At 38.6% G+C, this 20552-nt stretch overlaps 1 protein-coding gene across 1 annotated transcript; it reads right to left on the bottom strand.

Annotated features, from left to right (window-relative positions):
* Positions 1-12567: 12567 nt before the first annotated feature.
* On the bottom strand, positions 12568-12759 carry LOC113175858 (uncharacterized). Its single transcript, XM_026380200.2, has one exon. The coding sequence runs from the start codon at positions 12757-12759 to the stop codon at positions 12568-12570; it is 192 nt and encodes a 63-aa protein (XP_026235985.2).
* Between the last annotated feature and the right edge of the window lie 7793 nt (positions 12760-20552).

The raw sequence follows: 20552 nt of genomic DNA, 5'->3' as shown, positions 1-20552 counted from the left end.
TAGTACTGGAAGTCACCCTTACATCTTGTCTGTCCTATAGGTGATGGCCTACTATCTCCAATTAACTCAGGCTGTTATATTAAAATTTGTACCTTTTGCAAGGTGTTAACAGATAATAGTTATAAAATTTACAAGGAAAATATAAAATGAAATTAACAAGAGTAAAAATATGTTGAATTTGTATAATAGCTATGAATAAAGAAACACAATTTTTTAATCTCAAATCTTTATTTCAACATTGAGTTTGAAGAGCACCAACTTGGTAAAATATTCTTCTAAACCTCGTATTTTAAAGATTCGTATACTTGGAAGATATGAATACATCTAGTATACAAAGAAGCCAGTAACAGCATCACCATTACACTTATGTTCTTATGTTAACCAAGTTTGGCTTTTAAAGAAAAATTCAGAATCTGCATTGAGTTGTTGTTTAGCCAGAGTTTTACAAACCCTAGTTCCTTTAAGCCTAATTTCTCTAAATAATAAGACTCACCAGACATAAGAGATCATCTCCATAGATAAGAACAGATTAATGTTTTAAGAAATCTTTGTTACTTCAACACATAGAGGATTCAACTTTGGTTTATATCAGTACATTAATATTTGACCTTAGGAGAAAGCCTTAAAGAACATAAACTGATTGTGCTAATTACATATTACCAATTTAATTACGCACAGACTTTTTGAAATTTACCCTCCACAAACCGTTTGCAACTTCGACATTCAACAAGTTTTTACTTTGTCATACAAAGTCTTTCTCATCCAGAAACATTTCTTTGTCCTTTTACTTTCCATACTAAAACACATTTCCATACCTAGCACCTTCTTATCTCTTTCCTAGCTTTTTAAATTCACATTCTGAAATAATCCTTATGAAATTTCTGAATTTAGACAAATTACTTCACTTTAATAAGATGGAATGCTTTGTTTTTATGATACTTTAATTGAAACCTAACTGAAACATCGTGTTGTCTTTATATATAAAATTATAACTGATAGAATCTTAACTCTCAGTAACCTTGTTTTTACTGAAGACAAAGAAACAATCTCAAACCTTTTTTCATTTACACATTTATGAAAACTAATTTGTTTTAAATTTATCTTATAAAACTTAAGAAGTCAAGAGCACTTGATTTTGTATTTAGCAGTTGATGTTTTAGCAAATTAACTTTGTAAATTAAACACATGTCTCCTAGCAAACATGTTTATGATTAATCCCATTGATGCTGAGTCTAATTTACTCATTTTTAACTGCAAAAACCAAGATGTCAGACAAATGCAGTTAACAATATTAGCTTTCTCTTCCCTGTTGATGAAAAAATCTAGAAACAATGGATATTACATTCTAGATATTTTATGGAAACCCACACTCTTTTAATTTTTGATCATGTAGAAAAACTTGTGAGTTAATAATTTTAAAGACTTCTTCACTCTCATCTGTTTATCTAATTTGAATTAAACTTTCTTTTAAGACATATGAACTAAAAGGTTCTTGGATATACTTCTCATTTAAATTTTAATTTATGAGCACTCATTTACCTGTGCCAATTTTGACATTCTGTGCATGGTATACGGACAGAAGCACATATGTAGACCAACAACACAATACACAGGTGTGCACACATACATAAAACAGGAAACAAAGATCTTGTAGCTTTTTGTAGGTAGATCTCCACAGCAGGAGGCAATTCTACAATGTTTATTAGGGCCTCTATTAGATTTAGCCTGATAGAAATTAAAATAGAGTCTACCAGACTTTTACATTATGACTTCAATATTAGGCAGTCCTATACAGTTGGAAATGCTAAAAGTAAAGTCTGATAGCCATTGTGGACACTAAAATCAAAGGTTCAGGTGGCCACTTGTCCTCAATGGCTATCAGATTTAGTTTCAATATCACCATATCTATGTTCTCCTTAGGAGTCTGGAAAAGGAGGTTTTCCAGTGTATTTGAAGCAATAATATTTCACAATGTCGGGAAGCGGCAGTGTGACTGAGCTCCCCATCACCCACTTGACCAGGAAGATATACACACCCAGTACTCTACAGTGTACTGTGTGGCTTAATTATGTCATTCAGTGAGGTGTATTAAAGTCACTTTTTTTACTTTTTATATTTTCAACTTACAATGCATTTATGAGTATGTAACCACATCATAAGTCAAGGAGTATTTTTATACCAATTCTATGGCCTGATTTTGCCATCTATCCTAAGGAATGTTCTACAGGCACTTGGTAAAAGTATGTATTCTGATATTGTCAGACAGAGTGTTCTATAGATGTTTACAAAGTCTTGTTGGCTTATGGTATTGTCCAATTCTCTTATTTCTTTTAAGTGACTATTTAAAAGCATTCTTTTTGTTTAACCTTTATTTATTTATTTTTATGTGATACAGAGGATAGAACCCAGTGCCTCATACATGCTAGGCAAGTGCTCTACCCCTGAGCCACAACCCCAGTGAATTCTCTCATTTATTTTTTGATCTGCCTAATTTTTCTATCATTAAAAGTGGGATATTGAAGTCTCTAAAATTATGAGTTGTCTACTTGTCCCTTAAATACTGTCAGGTTTTGCTTTATATATTTTTGAGACTTTGTTTTTAGTTCAATTATTTCTTGAACTCTACAGTAATTTATCAGCAGTTGATAATCACCATTACCCACTAATAGTGTAATTGTTTCCACCACTTCTCCTGTAGCTACAAGTATATGTGGTCCCCTTTGAAGCATTGCAGGTGATGGTTTTTCTGAGTGTTTTGTCACTAGTTCATGTGGCTCACCATCTTCCCGACCATCAGCATCAGTTTTCTCATTGTTCATCACCAATAGCTAAACTAAATGACAGACAAGGTAGGCATCTGTTTCAACAGCTTCCCCTTCGAGATGCCAACTGTTGTTATAGTGTAGATTACTATGGAAAACAGTCCTAAGCATCAGTAGCTTAACACATTAGAAAGTCATTTCTCACCCATATTAGAATCCAGTGCAGATTAGCATAGACCTCTATTTTCTAGTCGTTCACGGATCCACGCGAGTTCCTTTACACAGCGCCACATCGTGTAGGACCTTGTTCTTTGCATTCACTGTGCATACAGACGGAGATCCTAGAAAAGGTCAACCTGGTAAACTAACTTGGCCTACAGGTGACACATACTACTGTCACTCACACTTCCCCGGCCAGAGTTCAGCAATCACTGCCACTTAGACCAAGAAATGTCACCCAGCAGTGTGTCCTGGAAAGTGAGGGGAAGGCAGACATGGCCTGTGCCTCACACCCTCTATGTCTGCTAAATTGAGAACCCTTATTCCAGACCCACGAGAAACACTAGCAAGTAGTGTCTACTCATCCACTTCTGAAACCCAAGTTGGTTTATTCTTTCTTTATTTTTGACATATGGTCATTGCAAACTGACCTATGGCATATATGCTGAAAGGTACTGAAGCTGGAGTGGCCATCATAGTATATTATGGGTAGGAGGTGAGTTAGATGTTCCCCGAGTAATTAACACAAGTTGTCACATAATTTTAATTGTGATCATGTCCATAATTGGGAAATGGAAACTGCTAAGTATATAAGTATTCTATAACAGATCACCACAAACATAGTGGCTTACAATGGCATAAGTTTATTGTCCTAAAATTCTGGGGTTCAGAAATTGTGTTAATCAGGTCACCCTGACCAAAATACCTGGCAAGAACAACTAAGAAGAGGAAAGGTTTCCTTTGGCTGACAGTTTAGGAGGTCTCGGTCCGTATGAGCTGAATTCACTGCACTGGCCCAAGGTGAGGCAGAATGTCATGGAGGAAGAGAGTGGTAGAGGAAAGACACTCAGTTAATGTCATGGCAGCCAACAAGAGAGAGTGAGAAAGTGTGAGGAGCCAGGGACCAGATATAATCCTCAAGGGCACACCCACAGTGACCTGCTTCCACTAGGCATGCCCCACCTGCCTACTACCCAGTCACCCATTTGGATTATTAATCCATCAAATAGATTAATCCAGTGATGAGGTAACAGCTCCCATGATATCATCATTTCACCTCTGAACATTCCTGTGTTGCCGACCATGAGCTTTTGGGGGATGTCTCATATTCAAACCATAATAGAAGTTCACCATGAGTCTCACTGGGCTAAAATCAAGGTGGCTACAAGGTTATGTTCCTTTCTGCAGATTTTAGGGGGGAATTCTTCTCCTTGTCTTTTCTAGCTTCCAAAGGCCATCTACCTTCCATGGATCTTGGCCCCTTCTTTTATTCTCAAAGCTGGTAGCAGTGGGTTGACTCATTCTCACACTGCACTCTCTGAAGCTCCTCTTCTGCCTCTCTCTTCCACTTTTACGGACCCTTGATACTACACTGAGTACCATGAATTATCTGGAATCTCTCCCCACCGAGGCAAACCTACTTAGGCATGCAACCTGTTAAGGTCTGAATGTAAAAATTTGTCTCCCCCAAATTCATACTAGGTTGAAGTCTAATTGCCAACATGATGGTGTTAAGACATGAGGTCTTTGGGAACTGATTAGAGTATAAAGGTGACACCCCCTGAATGGGATTAATGCCCTCACAAAAGTGGTCTGAGACACCTTATCCCTCCACACTATGAGGACACAGCCATCGGCAAACCAAAAAGGAGACCCTCCCCAGTCTCAATCGGCCTTGATCTTAGGCTTCTAGCCTCCAGGACTATATGAATTTCTGATCTTTACAAGAACTCAATCTGTAGTATTTCTATGGCAGCCCAAAATGAAGAAGACACAACCCTAATTCCCCATTGTCATGTGGAGTACCACATTCACAGGTTCCAGAGATGAGGACTTGGACACATTTGAGGGGCCATCCTTCTCCCTACTACACTGACAGAGTGGATCAAGGCAAAACCTGAGACCCTAGAAAATTATAGAAAGGGTCTTTAAGAAAGTGAAATTAGGATGACGCCAGAAAGATGAATAATTCATCTTACGCCATAAGATGAATGCAGCTGGACACAGTTGTGAGGAGTAGGCCAAGGAGGGAAGTGAGGGAAGGTGGACTCCAATGGAGCTCACACCCCATCATGTGGAACTGAAGGCCCAGTGTTCCTGGCTGGAGATGAATCAAAGGGAAAGTGGCAGGAGAGTCTGTAGAGACAGAAAGGGGCAACTAATTTACAGCTTTAGAAGCCATATTAAATATCTGGGATATTATCCCAAGAGAAATAAAAACTCTTTAAAACTTGACGTGCATTGAAAAACAATGTGGGTACCTTCAGAAAACTTCCCAGAAGTTGCTGCAGTCTCTCTTTGCTTGGGTTCTAATGAGAAAAAAAATAGCAAAAATAAATAATATGACACATTTCATGTCTTTGGTTATAGGGAAAAGTGAATTAAATGATGATAGATTCTAAATGTCACTAGGCACACATTGTGACTCCTTTTGAATGTGTACCACTTAACCCATCTCAAGTGATTTTTGTAACTGTGACTCAGCAACTCCAGGCTCATCTTCCTCTTTTCTAATGAGTATCACAGGTTTCCTTTCTTCTTTTTCCCTGACATCCAGAATATCTGTTTTCCCCACCCAAGACGGTGACATTCCCATCCCTGACCCAATTTTCAAACGGATCTTCATCTTCATTGGCCACACCAGCGTTTTCTGAGATGGTATCAAGTAGGACTTGGATATAATCCTGCAATTTTGACGTGCTAAGGACCTGGGTGTTGTGCTCTCCAGCTGTAGGATGCTGAACTCTCCTCTTTTCTTTTGTCAATCAATGCAGTTATTTTAGTTCACTTTACTGAGCTCTGTACTAAATGCAATGACTTAATTACTTAATTAAAATTAATTGAAAATTACTATTAAGATGATTAAACTATAGAATATTTTCATCACCCCCAAATCTCTCTTTTGCCCTATATAGTCCCTAAAACAAAAAGGGACAATAGAACACCGTGTCTCTGAATGCTTCTTTGTGTTCCCCAAAATCTGGCTTAATTCAGGGAGCAATGAGAGCCAGCCTGGGCTAAAATGTCCAGATACATATTGTCTTGAAGGACACTGGCTTTCTCATGTATACCCTGGGAACTAAGGTCAGTCAGTGTTACCTGTAAAAACTTCTTTCTTGCATGCACACTGGACAGCTACCCCTTGGGATACTGGTCATACAAGCAAACTAAGCCAGCTTTAGCATGAGAAAATTGTGTTTATTTGTATCTTTCTAAAGATGCATTTTGTAGAAGACTTTTAGCTATTGCTACCAAGTCAGAAGTTAAAGATTAAGGGAGAAGTGATTGCAGAAAGAATTGGCAATTTTAGTGTCATGAGAAATTTTCACTGATTACTGAAAATATGACTTAAGCTATAAACACTTTTCTCATGATAAAATAGGAACAGAGAAATGGATTGATGGGGTATCTGGTCTTGTCTGTTGCCTATAAGATATTTGAAAAGACATTTAATAAGACAAACATTCAATTATGTAGGCAAAATTGACACTCGGTACAGCTTTTTGGACTGCTAAGCTAAAAATCCACTTAAACAGAAGTCACCAAAGACCACCATGTTATTAATGGAGTCTGTATTTTTCAGGAGAAGTTTAAAAGTAGAAGAGCTTCATGCATTCAGGGAGCTAACTCTAGAATAAATGTTTCCTCGGGTCCCCCAAATTTCCCCCCAAAATACCCACCATGACTGTTTTCTCCCCAGTTATATATACCATAAGGTTTTTATCTAACACAGGAATTCAGTGGTGGGAAGGTTAATGAATGCAGAACTTCAGCAATGACAGGCAAGAGGGACTAGCGGGGATGGCATTTAAGGTGTAGGTTTTACTCCGTCATCATACCACTCCACAGGGCACGCCAATTAGGAACCCTTGCTCAGACATTGTTAATCGGGAAAAATTAGTAGATGAACTTTTGTGGTCTCTCACTTTTTAAAAGTACTTAGGACACAGACTCTATTAGCACCACAGTCTGCCTTCAGTAGTACACCTAAAATGTTTTCAGGATGAGAGGCATGGGCATTGCATTTAGTTGGAAAAACAATTCTCTTTGCAAATGTGAATCTGTATTATTACTAACACTGTAGGTCAGAGATTAGGTTTTTAATGATATTAACAGTAGTCTGATAAACATTTAGAAGTCTGACATTGAGAAACAAAAGCTTATACCCAACTAATATTTTAATTAAAAAATAATCAGTTTCTATTAGCTTTTTAAAATTCCCTTACATTTATTTATCCATATAATGTTTATTTATTTCATGCCTTTCATCTCACTGAAAATTGTCTGCAGGCTCTTTGATTTGGATTAGATGTGTGAAGTACTGCTCTTGCCAAAAACCTCAAATTACTTCCTCAACCCGCAAAGTAGTGGGTTTGTGCTTATTTGGAGATCAGTTTTAAAACTATCTGTACTGCCTTGGATGTCAAAATTTTATGTATAGCATAGAGAAGCTAGCTCTGATTATATTTTCCTAAGAATAACAAAAAAAAAGAAAAATTCTTAGAAACAAATGATAACAGAAATAAAACATTGCTGAGGGCCATAGCTGAGTCTGAATGATGCATGGCATTTTTGCCAGAACCGAGTGGTTGAGAGGTGACAGCAAGCCATTGAGATGATAATGGTGATGTTCAGCTGTGTATGTTAGACCCCTGCTGTCCGCCTCAGCCTGCTACTTTGGAGTTCTCTCGGGGATTCCCGGAGAGTTCCCATTGGTTGGGGAAGGGCCGGAGGAGGGATTTCCGGTTGGTGTGTGGCGTTCTCGGGAGTGCCAAGAATAAAGGAGTTCTTGTTTTGAACCTACAAGGCTGTGTGGTGGCTTGGTCATTTTGTGCCCAGCCAGACTGTGGCAAAACATGAAATTCTCTGGAACAGTATGAAGACAGTTCTAAGAGGAAAGTTTATAGCATTGAGTGCCCACATTTTTAAAAATACCAAATAAATAATCTAATGCTATACCTGAAGGCATTAGAAAATGAAGAATTCCCAGATATAATTAATATCAGAGATGAAATTGAGAATACAAAATTACAAAGGATCAATTTAACAAAGATTTGGTTCTTCAAAAAGATAAGATTGGTAACTCTTAGCCAAACTAACTACAAGAAAGAAAGGATTCACATCAATAAAATTAGAGATGAAATAAGAGATATCACCACAAACACTCCTTTTTAAAAGATTTTTAGTTGTAGATGAACACAATACCTTTTTTTTTTTAATGTGGAGCTGAGGATCAAACCCAGTGCCTCACATGTGCTAGGCAAGTGCTCTACCACTGAGCCACAACCCCAGCCCCATCATTACAGTAATTTCTGAAGTTCAGAGTATCATTAGAAACTATTTTGAAGATTTATGCTCCAATAAATTGGAAAATCCAGAAAACATTGACAAATTTCTAGACACATATGACCTGCTCAAATTGAACCAGAAATATATGGAAAATATAGACCAATATCAAGATTAAAGTAGCAACTAAAAGCCTTCCAACAAAGAAAATCCCAGGACCAGATGGATTCTCAGCCAAGTTCTACCAGAACTTTAAGAACTCAAACCAGCCTTCCTCAAATTATTTAATAAAATATAGAGGGAGTGAACACTGCCAAATATATTCTGTGAAGCGAGAATAATCCCAATTTGAAAAATCAAAGACACAACAAGAAAAGGAAACTACATACCAACATCCCTGATGAACACAGAAAAGTCCTTAATAAAATACTAGCAAATTGCATTGAAAAAGACATCAAGAAGATGGTACACCATGAACAAGTAGGCTTCATCACAGGGGTAAAAGTTAGGATCAATATATGCAAACCAGGCTGGGGTTGTGGCTCAGTGGCAGAGCGCTTGCCTAGCATGTGTGAGACACTGGGTTCAATTCTCAGAACCACATAAAAATAAATAAAAGTCCATTTTATTTGGCATATATATATACCAATAAATGTAACTCACCATATAGATAGTATTGAGAACAAAAATCACATGATAATCTCAATAAATGCAGAAAATCCAACACACATCCATGTTAAAAACACTGGAGAAATGAATGATACAGGGAACTTAAACATTATAAAGGCTTTATACAGCAAACCCAAAGCCAACATCATACAGAGATGAACAGAGAAAAACTGAAAGTATTTCCTCTAAAACCAGGAATAAGTCAAAGATGCCTACTCTCATCACTTCTATTTAATATAGTTCTTGAAACTATCTACAGTAATCAGACTAGAGATGGAAATTAAGGCTACAAATAGAAAAAGAAGTCAAATATTTCTGTTTGCTAATGAGAAAATCAAATAGGACAATATCTATATATAGAAGACCCCAAATATCCATCAGATGACTTCTAGAACTGATAAAAAAATACAGCAAAATAGTGGGATACAAGATCAACATCCATAAGTCACTAGCCTTTCTGTACTCCAAGAGTGAATGTACTGAGAGAGAAATCAGGAAAATAATCCTGTTCACAAAAACCTCAAAAGAACTTGGGAATAAATCTATCCAACGAAGTGAAAGACCTCTACAATGAAAATGTAGAAAAGCAAAAAAGAAATCAAAGATTTTAAAAGATGGAAAGGCCTCTCATGTTCTAGAATAAAGAATTAATATTGTCAAAGTGGCCACATTACCAAAAGCAATATATAGATTCAATGTGATCTCCATCAAAATACCAATGACACTCTTCACAGAACTAGAAAAAAAACAGTCCTAAAATTAATTTGGAATAATGAAAGATCTATCATAGCCAAAGCAATATTAGACAAGAAGAGTGATGCTGGGGCATCATAATACTTGATCTCAAATTATACTACAGAGTGACAGTAACAAAAACAGCATGGTATTGGCATAAACAGACATGACTATCAAAAGACTTGATTAGAAAATAGAGAGAAACCCACATAGATACCACCAGATACTCCACAAAAGTGCCAAAAACATAGGATGGAGAAAAGATGGCCTTTTAAACAAAAGATGCAGGGAAAATTGAATATCCATATGAAGAAGAATGATGCTAGATCCCCGTCTTTCACTCTGCACAAAGGTCAAATCAAAATGGATCAAAGAATTGGGATTAGACCAGAAAGGTTGTGTGTGTAGAAGAAAACATCAGGACCCTACTCCAACATAATATCGGCACAGGTACCAACTTCCTTAACAAGACCCCTAAAACTCAATAAATAAAACCAAGAATCACTAAGTGGCATGGCATCCAGTTAAACACTTTCTCACAATAGATAAAACAGTTAAGAGTGTGAGGAACAAGCCTACCTAACGGGAGAAAAATTTTGCCAGCTACACCTTTGACAGGGGATTAATCTCCAGAAAACTTTTTCCTTTTTTTAAGTATTGGATTGGCATCAAGAACAAAGACCAAGGTTTGTTATCAAAAGAACCTGAGAAAATCAATAAATGGAGCCTACATTTATTTGGGTTTGTGTATTCAACAGTCCAGGGTAAGCTGGATCCATTGTTTGGGGACCTGTGCTGAAGAGTGTGGTAGAGCCAAGCTGCTTACCTCATAGTGGCCAGGAAGGAGGGAGAGAGACTGGACAAGACAGACTGTTCAAGAATATGCCCTAGTGACCTAGGGCTTCCTTCCTTCCTTCTTCCTCAAAGAATTATAACAGACAAGTTTTTGTGATTCAAAAATAAATGTATTCTACCCTGTGAAGTTAAAAACGTAACTGATCTTTCTCATTCAACTTCGATTCCCATTTTGGACACTTGGGACCACAGGAAAAGACTCACATTTTTTTAACTACTCCAGTCAATGTAAGGGAGACTCTATTGAGGTCCCAAGGCCATACGTGGCTTGGGGAGGAGGCCACCCTTTGGGAAAAGGAGCCAGTGGAGCGGTTTTATTGACCTCTTGGGGTGGAGGTGGCTGTGGGGCCACACTTCTTCTTGTGGCCCTTGACAGTCCTTGGGGCCCAGGCGGGCGTAACTCTTGTGACAGATCGTCTCTCCCAGTTGTACTCTGGGCAGGTTGGCCCAAGGAAGGCGCCATGCTGCCACCTCGCAGGTGAAGCACCAAGTGCAGGGGACTCTGTCTTGAGCAAGGCCATCCCCCCACCGTCTGCCTGCAATAGATGCAGCTGGTCAGCTGGGGTGTTCTGCTGGTCTTGAATTTGGGCTCTGACATTCTCCATGGTGTCATTGGGCTCGAGCTCCAGGTGACGGTCTTACCCATGGGGTCTTCACAAAGATCTGCATCTCTGCGTCTGCGGCTGGGGAAGCTCCTTGGAGAGAAAGGGCGGCAGAAGCAGCCACGTACCCCGTTTCATGAGCTGACTTGACGAGGAGGCCAAACCCTTAGTGCACTGTCTGCACAGTGACAGGAACTTGCAGATCCCAAACAAACCGTGGAGACACCAATGTTTTTCAAATGTAGGGCCCGAACACTCTAGAAAGTAATCTCAGAGGTGAACAACAATGGTAGGAGCCTGAATGCTTTTGTGTTGGTGGAGCAAGAATGTGGCATACATGGCCAAGCCTGGTGGCACATGCCTGTAATCCAAGCAACTGGGGAGGCGGAGGCAGAGGACTGCAAGTTCAAAGCCATCCTCGGCAACTTAGTGAGGCCCTGCCTCAAAATGAAATAAAAAGGACTGGGGATGTAACTCAGTGGTGAAGTGTCTCTGGATTCAATCCCCAGTACCAGAAGGAGGGGAGGGAGGGATGCAGGGTGGGGGAGAGAAGTAGAAGGTGGCGGCACACATGAGAGTCTGACAGTTTGACTTCCATACAATCTGTGTTCTAAAGACTGCTGTAATTTTATGCAGGACATCCACCAATTCCTAAAAGCTCCTTATCTGCAATAGTATCGCTTAGAAAAATTGAGTTAGAAAATAAACAGTAATAAAGTTTTTACATCTTATTTTCTACTTCTGTGGAAGTCACTTTGTTGCTGGAGCAAATATGGTGGTGGTAGTGGTGGTAAAATAAATAGTGATGATTAGCTGCTGCTAATAAACTCCCACTTATTGAGTTCTAACTGGGTGTCAGGCATTGTCCCAACCAAACGACGTGCACAAATTCAATTTCATGCCAAAGACTAGTTCCTGATATCAACACCCATTTCCCCACTTTACAGTAAAGAGATTGAAATTCTCAAAGAGTTAAATAATTTGTCCCTCAAAACAGTCAAGCAGGAATTAAAGGTCATGACATGAGTTTGAATATGGAAATCATCTTTAAAAAGAAAGAGAACACTTATCCTGTCGCCAAAAATAAAGTTGCTTTATTCAGAAAGTGGGTTGCCCACATGGTAGAAGTTCCTGCCCAGGTGACAGACAGGGAAGACACCCTCTGACGGCACCGAGTGGGAGCACGGCTGCTCTTCCTTCTGCAGGGCTGGATGCTGGCACAGCCGGCCACTGTCGTCTCTCGGTTACTGTTGGGACATATCAGTCTAAGAGGATGCTCCTCACTGTCAGCAGTGATCCCAGGCAGACATAGGCTAAAGGACAGAGAAGAAGGTTCTGTATGCTTGATAAGCTTTGGAGATGAAGATGAAGACGTTGCTGTGGCATTAGAGCAGCCAACTTTCCTCGTCTTGTCATGGTCTCAATGAGTCTTGGAGCTGTTACTTGCTCTTGGGTGGGCACTTCTGCTGGCAGGGCGGAGGAGGCTGCACAGGAGGGTATTTTTGCTGATACTGTCTAGGTGGGCATGGCTCAGGGCACTTTGGAGGTGGGCATGGCTCAGGGCACTTTGGAGGTGGGCACACTGGGGGTGGCTGGCAGGGCTGCTTACACTGCTGCTGTTGATAAGACATCCTTCTAGAGTCTCAGAATCTGAAAAAAAAATATGACAGTGTTCACAAAAAGAGATTCCTACGGAGGAACAAGGCAATGATTATTGACATCAGGGGACATTATTTTTCTCTCCAAGTATATACTTTAATCTCCCAACTCCCTGTGTATGACTTTGTGACATCTCCCTTCTGTTTTAGTAATTTGTTTCAGACTTGGGGAAACCTTCTTTTATCTCATGCAATTTTTACTAAGAAAATATCTGTTTCAAAGAATTAAATAATGTCATTTTCATGAAAATAAAATCTTTAAGAAAGGCAGTCACAAGCAATCCCTATGATTATCTCATATAAAGTCCCAGTAGGCTGGCTAGGATACCGAGTGCAGGGCCATTCTGGAAGAATTCAAGGGTCTCACATCTGAATAGATCTTTAAAAAGAACACTAAAAAGATATGAAAAAGAGAAAAATGCTTCATTCTGTCCTTTTCTTCAAACAAATCTTTCCTATCATCTTGCTTTTTTCTCTATGAATATCAAACTATCTACAAAACAAAAACACATCGATACAGTAAATCATTATGCTCCAGGGGTAAATTTCATTAAATAACATCTGTCCCACGATCATAATTTGGACCCACCAAACTCACCGTCTCCAGATTCAACTCAACACTTGATAAGACAAAAAGAGAAAAGTCAGAGAAACTCAAGAAAAGTCAGATGGACTCACCAGGTTCTCCAAAGTGGATCAGGACGCAAGTACCAGGAGTGTAGTATCCATCCACCAGAGGACCTCTTTATAAAGCCTGGGCTCCACCCAGGGGGAAGCTGAACTGCCTAAAACTGGGCTGGCCCAACAGTTTCCTCACCAAAATGCAAATCCACCTGTAACTGGCTTGGCAGAGGCTCTGAAAACAAGTGGGGAAAATTCTGACCCAGGATTTCCTCATTGAGTTCAGTGCTCCTGATACAGAGGCCCTGCCTTAGCCGAGTTTCAGGAACTGGTGGAAGAAGTGGGAGGATTGGAGGATTCTGACTGGGGAGCAAAGTTCCTCTTTCTTGAATGAGGACAATAATCCCTTCCTGTCTTGAGCCTCCCCCAAATCTTCAAGCTACCTGACATCGTTGCTCCTCATTAGCTGATCAAAATGTCGCAGCCTTTTCCAGCTCCACTTTCTTCATACAATTTGCTCATGTGCTAAAAGGAAGAACTGAAAATGACCTGCAGGCTGGTCCCATTCTCTCTATGACAAGCCATAACAAGTCATGGTGACAATCATGGGCCCGTCACCTCTCCTCCCTGGGTTTGAGTTTTTCTCTCTGAAATAACAGCTGCCTCTCAATTAGGATCCTGACTGCACTGGACCATCTCTTGATCCCGTTCAAGCCTAAACCTTTTTCTGTCAATGGGTAGAACCCCAGATTTCAAAACATCTTGGCCTCTTTAAAGCTATCTTCTTTCCACTCAAAAAAAAAAAAAAGCACTTCTCTCCCAGGAGAGTTTGATTTCAGAGTGGAATCCAGACTCCTTGGTATTTTTCTCCCCTCAAAGGTGTGTCCTGGAGCACTTTTATTTCTAAAAATGTTTTCTTCATCACCACATTAAGGAAATGGAAGCAAGTGAACAAAAACCACAAGCATTCATTCAGAATTTACCTACTGAACCACGCCTGTGTGGTCCCCTTGAGGTTCACTACAGAATAGGACAAGATGCGAGAACCACAACATCATGTAAGTAATTGAGTAAATTTGGAAAGAAGAAAGTCTGAAATCTGAGAGACAATAGCACCCCTGCATGTCGGTTTTCTCTTTTTCAAATGGTTCCCCTCCACACACATTTTTTTTTTCAAACAGGTTTTAAGTCTTTGAAAGACAATAGATTTGTTTACACACCATCTTCTCCACACGCTCTCCAGCGCTCTCCACCTGCTACATAATCCTGTCACTACCCAATGTCTCCCTCTTTTCTGTTCAATTTGGTGTATTCTGTTCACTTAAGGCATGTTACCAATGCATTTAGGGACTAGTCCTTTAATCTTTCTTTTAATTCTTCCTGCAATTGTAAGGCTAACCAAATATCACATACTAACATTTAAAGTGCTGTTGCTAGTTTCCTTGTCTTGGCCAAATAATCAGGAAACTTTCCAAGAATGCTGTTTTCTAACTGGAGAAAGAACAGAAGAATGAGGAACAGGAAAAACTCAACTTTGAAACAGTCACCAGCTGAGCTCCAGAAAGCACAGGAGCATCAATCAACCTGGAATCTCGTCCTCCAGGGTCAGCAGGTCAGTGAGGTTCCCAGGACAGGAAGGAAGAGCTTGTGGTGATCACACGCTTTGACACCTCAAAGACATGCCCGTGACACCTCAGACAGAGCCACGGCTTCAGCACCTTGAGCCAGGGCACCACTGATGGCTCTTGAGGACCCCCACACTTGCCAAATGGAGAAAGGATAAAGTAAGGGACTCTCCTCAACAGGTCAGGCTCTGCCATACTTCACATCACAGCTCAAACAGAAATCTGAAAATGTCCAGCTTCCGCCATTCAAAATGTGAGCATTGGCTGACTCAGTGGGACAACGGTGTCCGATGACCCAGTTCGGGTTACACTGCGAGATTCTTCCTCCGAATACATCCCACTCCAAAGAACTGCTAATCCTGAGAAGATAGGCACCCTAATCATGGCAGACCAGAGACATGAAGCATAGCACACTTCACACACACACACACACACACACACACACACACACACACACTCATACACACACAATGTGTCTTACCTGTCTGCATCGCCAATGAACTTAGCTTTATGACATTTAAAATTCAATAGCCCTGAATTCAATCCTAATACTGGATAATTTTCTGAGGGTTTTTACTATAAACCATTACTATAACAGGAAAGAACAAAATTTTAAATTTTTTTTCTAATTCTTGACTTATTTTATCTCACGTTTTACTACTATATGATTAAAGAAAATAATCCCTGAAAATCAAGATTCAACAATAAAATGTGAAAGAAAAAAATATTAGGAAATAGGAATTATGGCAAAATATTCTTGTCATGTTCAGATAAATGGTAAGGAATGCAAGATCCCTTGATTACTGCTTTTGTTTTTATTCCTCAATGTAGGACTCACTCGCCATGGTTCTTTTATAATCTTGCTAAAACAGAAAAATTATAGGACCTATATATGGTGAAAATCTTAAGACCATTAAAGAATGTTTTAGATGATTATTTAATATCAAAAATGTTTGAATTATAATAAAAACACTTAAACATGATGGCATTTTGACTAACATACTCATTAAAAAGATGTAAAATAATGTAACAATTAGTTAAAAGTTATTATATCTAGCTGGTGTAATAACAGATGAGTTCTGTTTTCTATTTTGCTTTTCAAAATAGTTTCCACCTGATGACTGGTTCCAGTAAATGTGATATATATGTGCAATGGAATACCATTTGGCCACTAAAAAAGACAAAGTCCTATCACTTGTGACAATATGGAGAGACCCAGGGGACATTGCGTTAAATAAGACATGTACAAAAAGACAAACACTACATTATTTCACTCATATTTGGAATCTAAAAAGTTGATCTCATAGAGATCAATGGTAGAGTGGTTTATCAGAGGCTGGGGGAGAGCAGGCAGGTGGAAGAGATGGGGAAAGATTGGTCTCTGGAGACTAAGTGACAGGAGAAATAAATTACAGGAGAAACAAGGGTGAAGTAGAATAACAATGTCGTGTTGTACATTTCCAAAAAAGCTAGAAGAAAACATTCTGAATGTTTTCACCATGAAGAAAGGAGACTCCAAGTTACAGATATGTTTACCCTGATTTCAACGCCACACAAGGTCCGTGCATACTGAAACATCACAGGGGAACTACCCCATAGAGATGTATGGTATAATGGGACGTCATTCAGTCCTCAAGAGGAAGGAAGTTCTGAAGCATGCCACAACACGGAGGAATCTCACAAACATTATGCCCAGTGAACAGTCAGATACAAAAAGTTTGTATGATTCCATTTACATGAGATACCTGGGGTTTTTGAACAATTAAAATAGATAGTAATAGAAACAGGATGCCATACAGGGGTTACCAGTGACTGGAGGAGGAGGAGGAACGGGAAGTTACCATTAAACAGGCAGAGTTTCTGTCTGGGGTGATAGGAAAAGGTTCCAGAAATGGACAGCCGTGATTGCTACATGGCACTGCAAATGCGTGCACTTAATGCTACTGGATTGTTTTACAAATGATTTTTAAATGAAAAATTGTGTTATTTTTCCATGATGAAAAAAGATTTTAAAAACTTAATACAAAAGGGATTTAGAACATTAAGAATTTTCCATTAATGGCTTTTACTTATGGAGAGATTAGTATACTTGCTCAGAATATTAAAATTTATTACAAAAACTATCCTCTAGAAGCAATAGAAATATTGTTTCTATGTTACAGAAATTGAAAAAAGTAGTTTAAAATGTCTCATCAGGAGAACACTTTAGGCCCCCAAATTAATTTCAATGAGTAGCTTTTCTTTTTTTTTTTTTCAATAGAGACACTCTTTTATTTTTCATTTTCATATTTTTTATCTGTGGTTGACTGAATCCAATGGATGGAGAGGGCTGATGGCCTACTGTATTTTATCTTTTTTTTTTTTTTTTTTTTTACTTTTCTGTATACGTGAAATCATTTTTTTTAAATTGTTGGTTGTTCAAAACATTACATAGTTCTTGATATATCATATTTCACACTTTGATTCAAGTGGGTTATGAACTCCCATTTTACCCCGTATACAGATTGCAGAATCACATCAGTTACACTTCCATTGATTTACATATTGCCATACTAGTGTCTGTTGTATTCTGCTGCCTTTCCTATCCTCTACTATCCCCCCTCCCCTCCCCTCCCCTCCCCTCCCCTCCCCTCCCCTCTTCTCTCTCTACCCCATCTACTGTAATTCATTCCTCCCCCTTGTATTATTTTTCCCTTTCCCCTCACTTCCTCTTGTATGTAATTTTGTATAACCCTGAGGGTCTCGTTCCATTTCCATGCAATTTCCCTTCTCTCTCCCTTTCCCTCCCACCTCTCCTCCTTGTTTAATGTTGGTCTTCTTCTCGTGCTCTTCTTCCCTAGTCTGTTCTTACTCTCCTTATATCAAAGAAGACATTTGGCATTTGTTTTTTAGGGCTTGGCTAGCTTCGCTTAGCATAATCTGCTCTAATGCCATCCATTTCCCTCCAAATTCTATGATTTTGTCATTTTTTAATGCAGAGTAATACTCCATTGTGTATAAATGCCACATTTTTTTTATCCATTCGTCTATTGAAGGGCATCTGGGTTGGTTCCACAGTCTTGCTATTGTGAATTGTGCTGCTATGAACATCGATGTAGCAGTGTCCCTGTAGCATGCTCTTTTTAGGTCTTTAGGGAATAGACCAAGAAGGGGAATAGCTGGGTCAAATGGTGGTTCCATTCCCAGCTTTCCAAGAAATCTCCATACTGCTTTCCAAATTGGCTGCACCAATTTGAAGTCCCACCAACAATGTACAAGTGTACCCTTTTCCCCACATCCTCGCCAGCACTTGTTGTTGTTTGACTTCATAATGGCTGCCAATCTTACTGGAGTGAGATGGTATCTTAGGGTGGTTTTGATTTGCATTTCTCTGACTGCTAGAGATGGTGAGCATTTTTTCATGTACTTGTTGATTGATTGTATGTCCTCCTCTGAGAAGTGTCTGTTCAAGTCCTTGGCCCATTTGTTGATTGGGTTATTTGTTATCTTATTGTCTAATTTTCTGAGTTCTTTATATACTCTGGATATTAGGGCTCTATCTGAAGTGTGAGGAGTAAAGATTTGTTCCCATGATGTAGGCTCCATATTTACCTCTCTTATTGTTTCTTTTGCTGAGAAAAAACTTTTTAGTTTGAGTAAGTCCCATTTGTTGATTCTAGATGTTAACTCTTGTGCTATGGGTGTCCTATTGAGGAATTTGGAGCCCGACCCCACAGCATGTAGGTCGTAGCCAACTTTCTCTTCTATCAGATGCCGTGTCTCTGATTTGATATCAAGCTCCTTGATCCATTTTGAGTTAATTTTTGTGCATGGCGAGAGAAAGGGATTCAGTTTCATTTTGTTGCATATGGATTTCCAGTTTTCCCAGCACCATTTGTTGAAGATGCTATCCTTCCTCCATTGCATGCTTTTAGCCCCTTTATCAAATATAAGAAAGTTGTAGTTTTGTGGGTTGGTTTCTGTGTCCTTTATTCTGTACCATTGGTCCACCCGCCTGTTTTGGTACCAGTACCATGCTGTTTTTGTTACTATTGCTCTGTAGTATAGTTTGAAATCTGGAATCGATATACCACCTGATTCACACTTCCTGCTTAGTATTGTTTTTGCTATTCTGGGTCTTTTATTCTTCCATATGAATTTCATGATTGCTTTCTCTATTTCTACAAGAAATGCCGTTGGGATTTTGATTGGCATTGCATTAAACCTATAGAGAACTTTTGGTAATATCGCCATTTTGATGATGTTAGTTCTGCCTATCCATGAACAGGGTATATTTTTCCATCTTCTAAGGTCTTCTTCAATTTCTCTCTTTAGGGTTCTGTAGTTTTCATTGTATAAGTCTTTCACCTCTTTTGTTAGGTTGATTCCCAAGTATTTTATTCTTTTTGAGGATATTGTGAACGGAGTGGTTGTCCTCGTTTCCATTTCAGAGGATTTGTCGCTGATATACAGGAATGCCTTTGATTTATGTGTGTTGATTTTATAACCTGCCACTTTGCTGAATTCATTTATTAGCTCTAATAGTTTCTTTGTAGACCCTTTTGGGTCTGCTAGGTATAGAATCATATCATCTGCAAATAGTGATAATTTAAGTTCTTCTTTTCCTATTTTTATGCCTTTAATTTCTTTCGTCTAATTGCTCTGGCCAGTGTTTCAAGAACTATGTTGAACAGAAGTGGTGAGAGAGGGCATCCCTGTCTTGTTCCAGATTTTAGAGGGAATGCCTTCAAATTGAGTAGCTTTTCTGCTGATAAACTCCTGCTCAACAAATAAGAAAAACATTGTGAAAAAATTTTAAGTAAAAGGCATGAGAATTTTTTTCACAGATAAACAAATGGCTAGTATATAATGTGACACTCAAACAAAATAATTTATACAATATGAATCAAGAGCATGATGAGATTTCTTTTTACCAATTAGATAAATATAAAAAAGTTAAATTCAGTCATGTCAAATATTTAAGAGAATGCATTAGTGGGATATTTTTGGATTACTCATGGAGTGTGAAATAGTCTAGCCACTTGGGAAAGAAATAATGACTCATAAATTTAGCAAACACATTAATATTAATTATAACTCAAAATTTGACTCCTCAGTATATGTAAAGGAAAAAATATTTGCCTATGTGGAAATATTTCACATCATCATGATTGTAAGAGAGAAACCAGAAGCAACTTAAATTCTATTGAGAAGAGTATAATGTGCTATAGTCATGTGATGGAAATCATTTACAATTAAAAAAAAAAGATAAACTATAGTACAGTTACAGGCAATAATATGAACAGATCTTTGCAAAATAATATCACTGAAAAAATCATGTCCCAGAAAGCTACATGTAATTAAAGTCTTTCTTTCCCAAAGTTTTTGAACAATTAAAATAAATAGTAAAATAAAGTTAAAACAAGGAAATGAAAACCTATGAGATAAACACAAATTTCAGGAAGATAAGGGGGATTAGATAAGCTGCTACTTAGGTAGACCCAATTTGTCAATTCTAGTTCTCAATGGTCATATAAAATT

Source organism: Urocitellus parryii, chromosome 11, assembly GCF_045843805.1.
Source record: "Urocitellus parryii isolate mUroPar1 chromosome 11, mUroPar1.hap1, whole genome shotgun sequence".
Lineage (NCBI taxonomy): Eukaryota > Metazoa > Chordata > Mammalia > Rodentia > Sciuridae > Urocitellus > Urocitellus parryii.
The sequence above is the reverse complement of the archived record's forward strand: the minus strand, read 5'-3'. Positions and strand labels throughout refer to the sequence as shown.

Excerpts from the sequence above, each read along its gene's own strand:
- LOC113175858 (XM_026380200.2), bottom strand. The coding sequence starts at position 12,759 with ATGTCTTATCAACAGCAGCAGTGTAAGCAGCCCTGCCAGCCACCCCCA.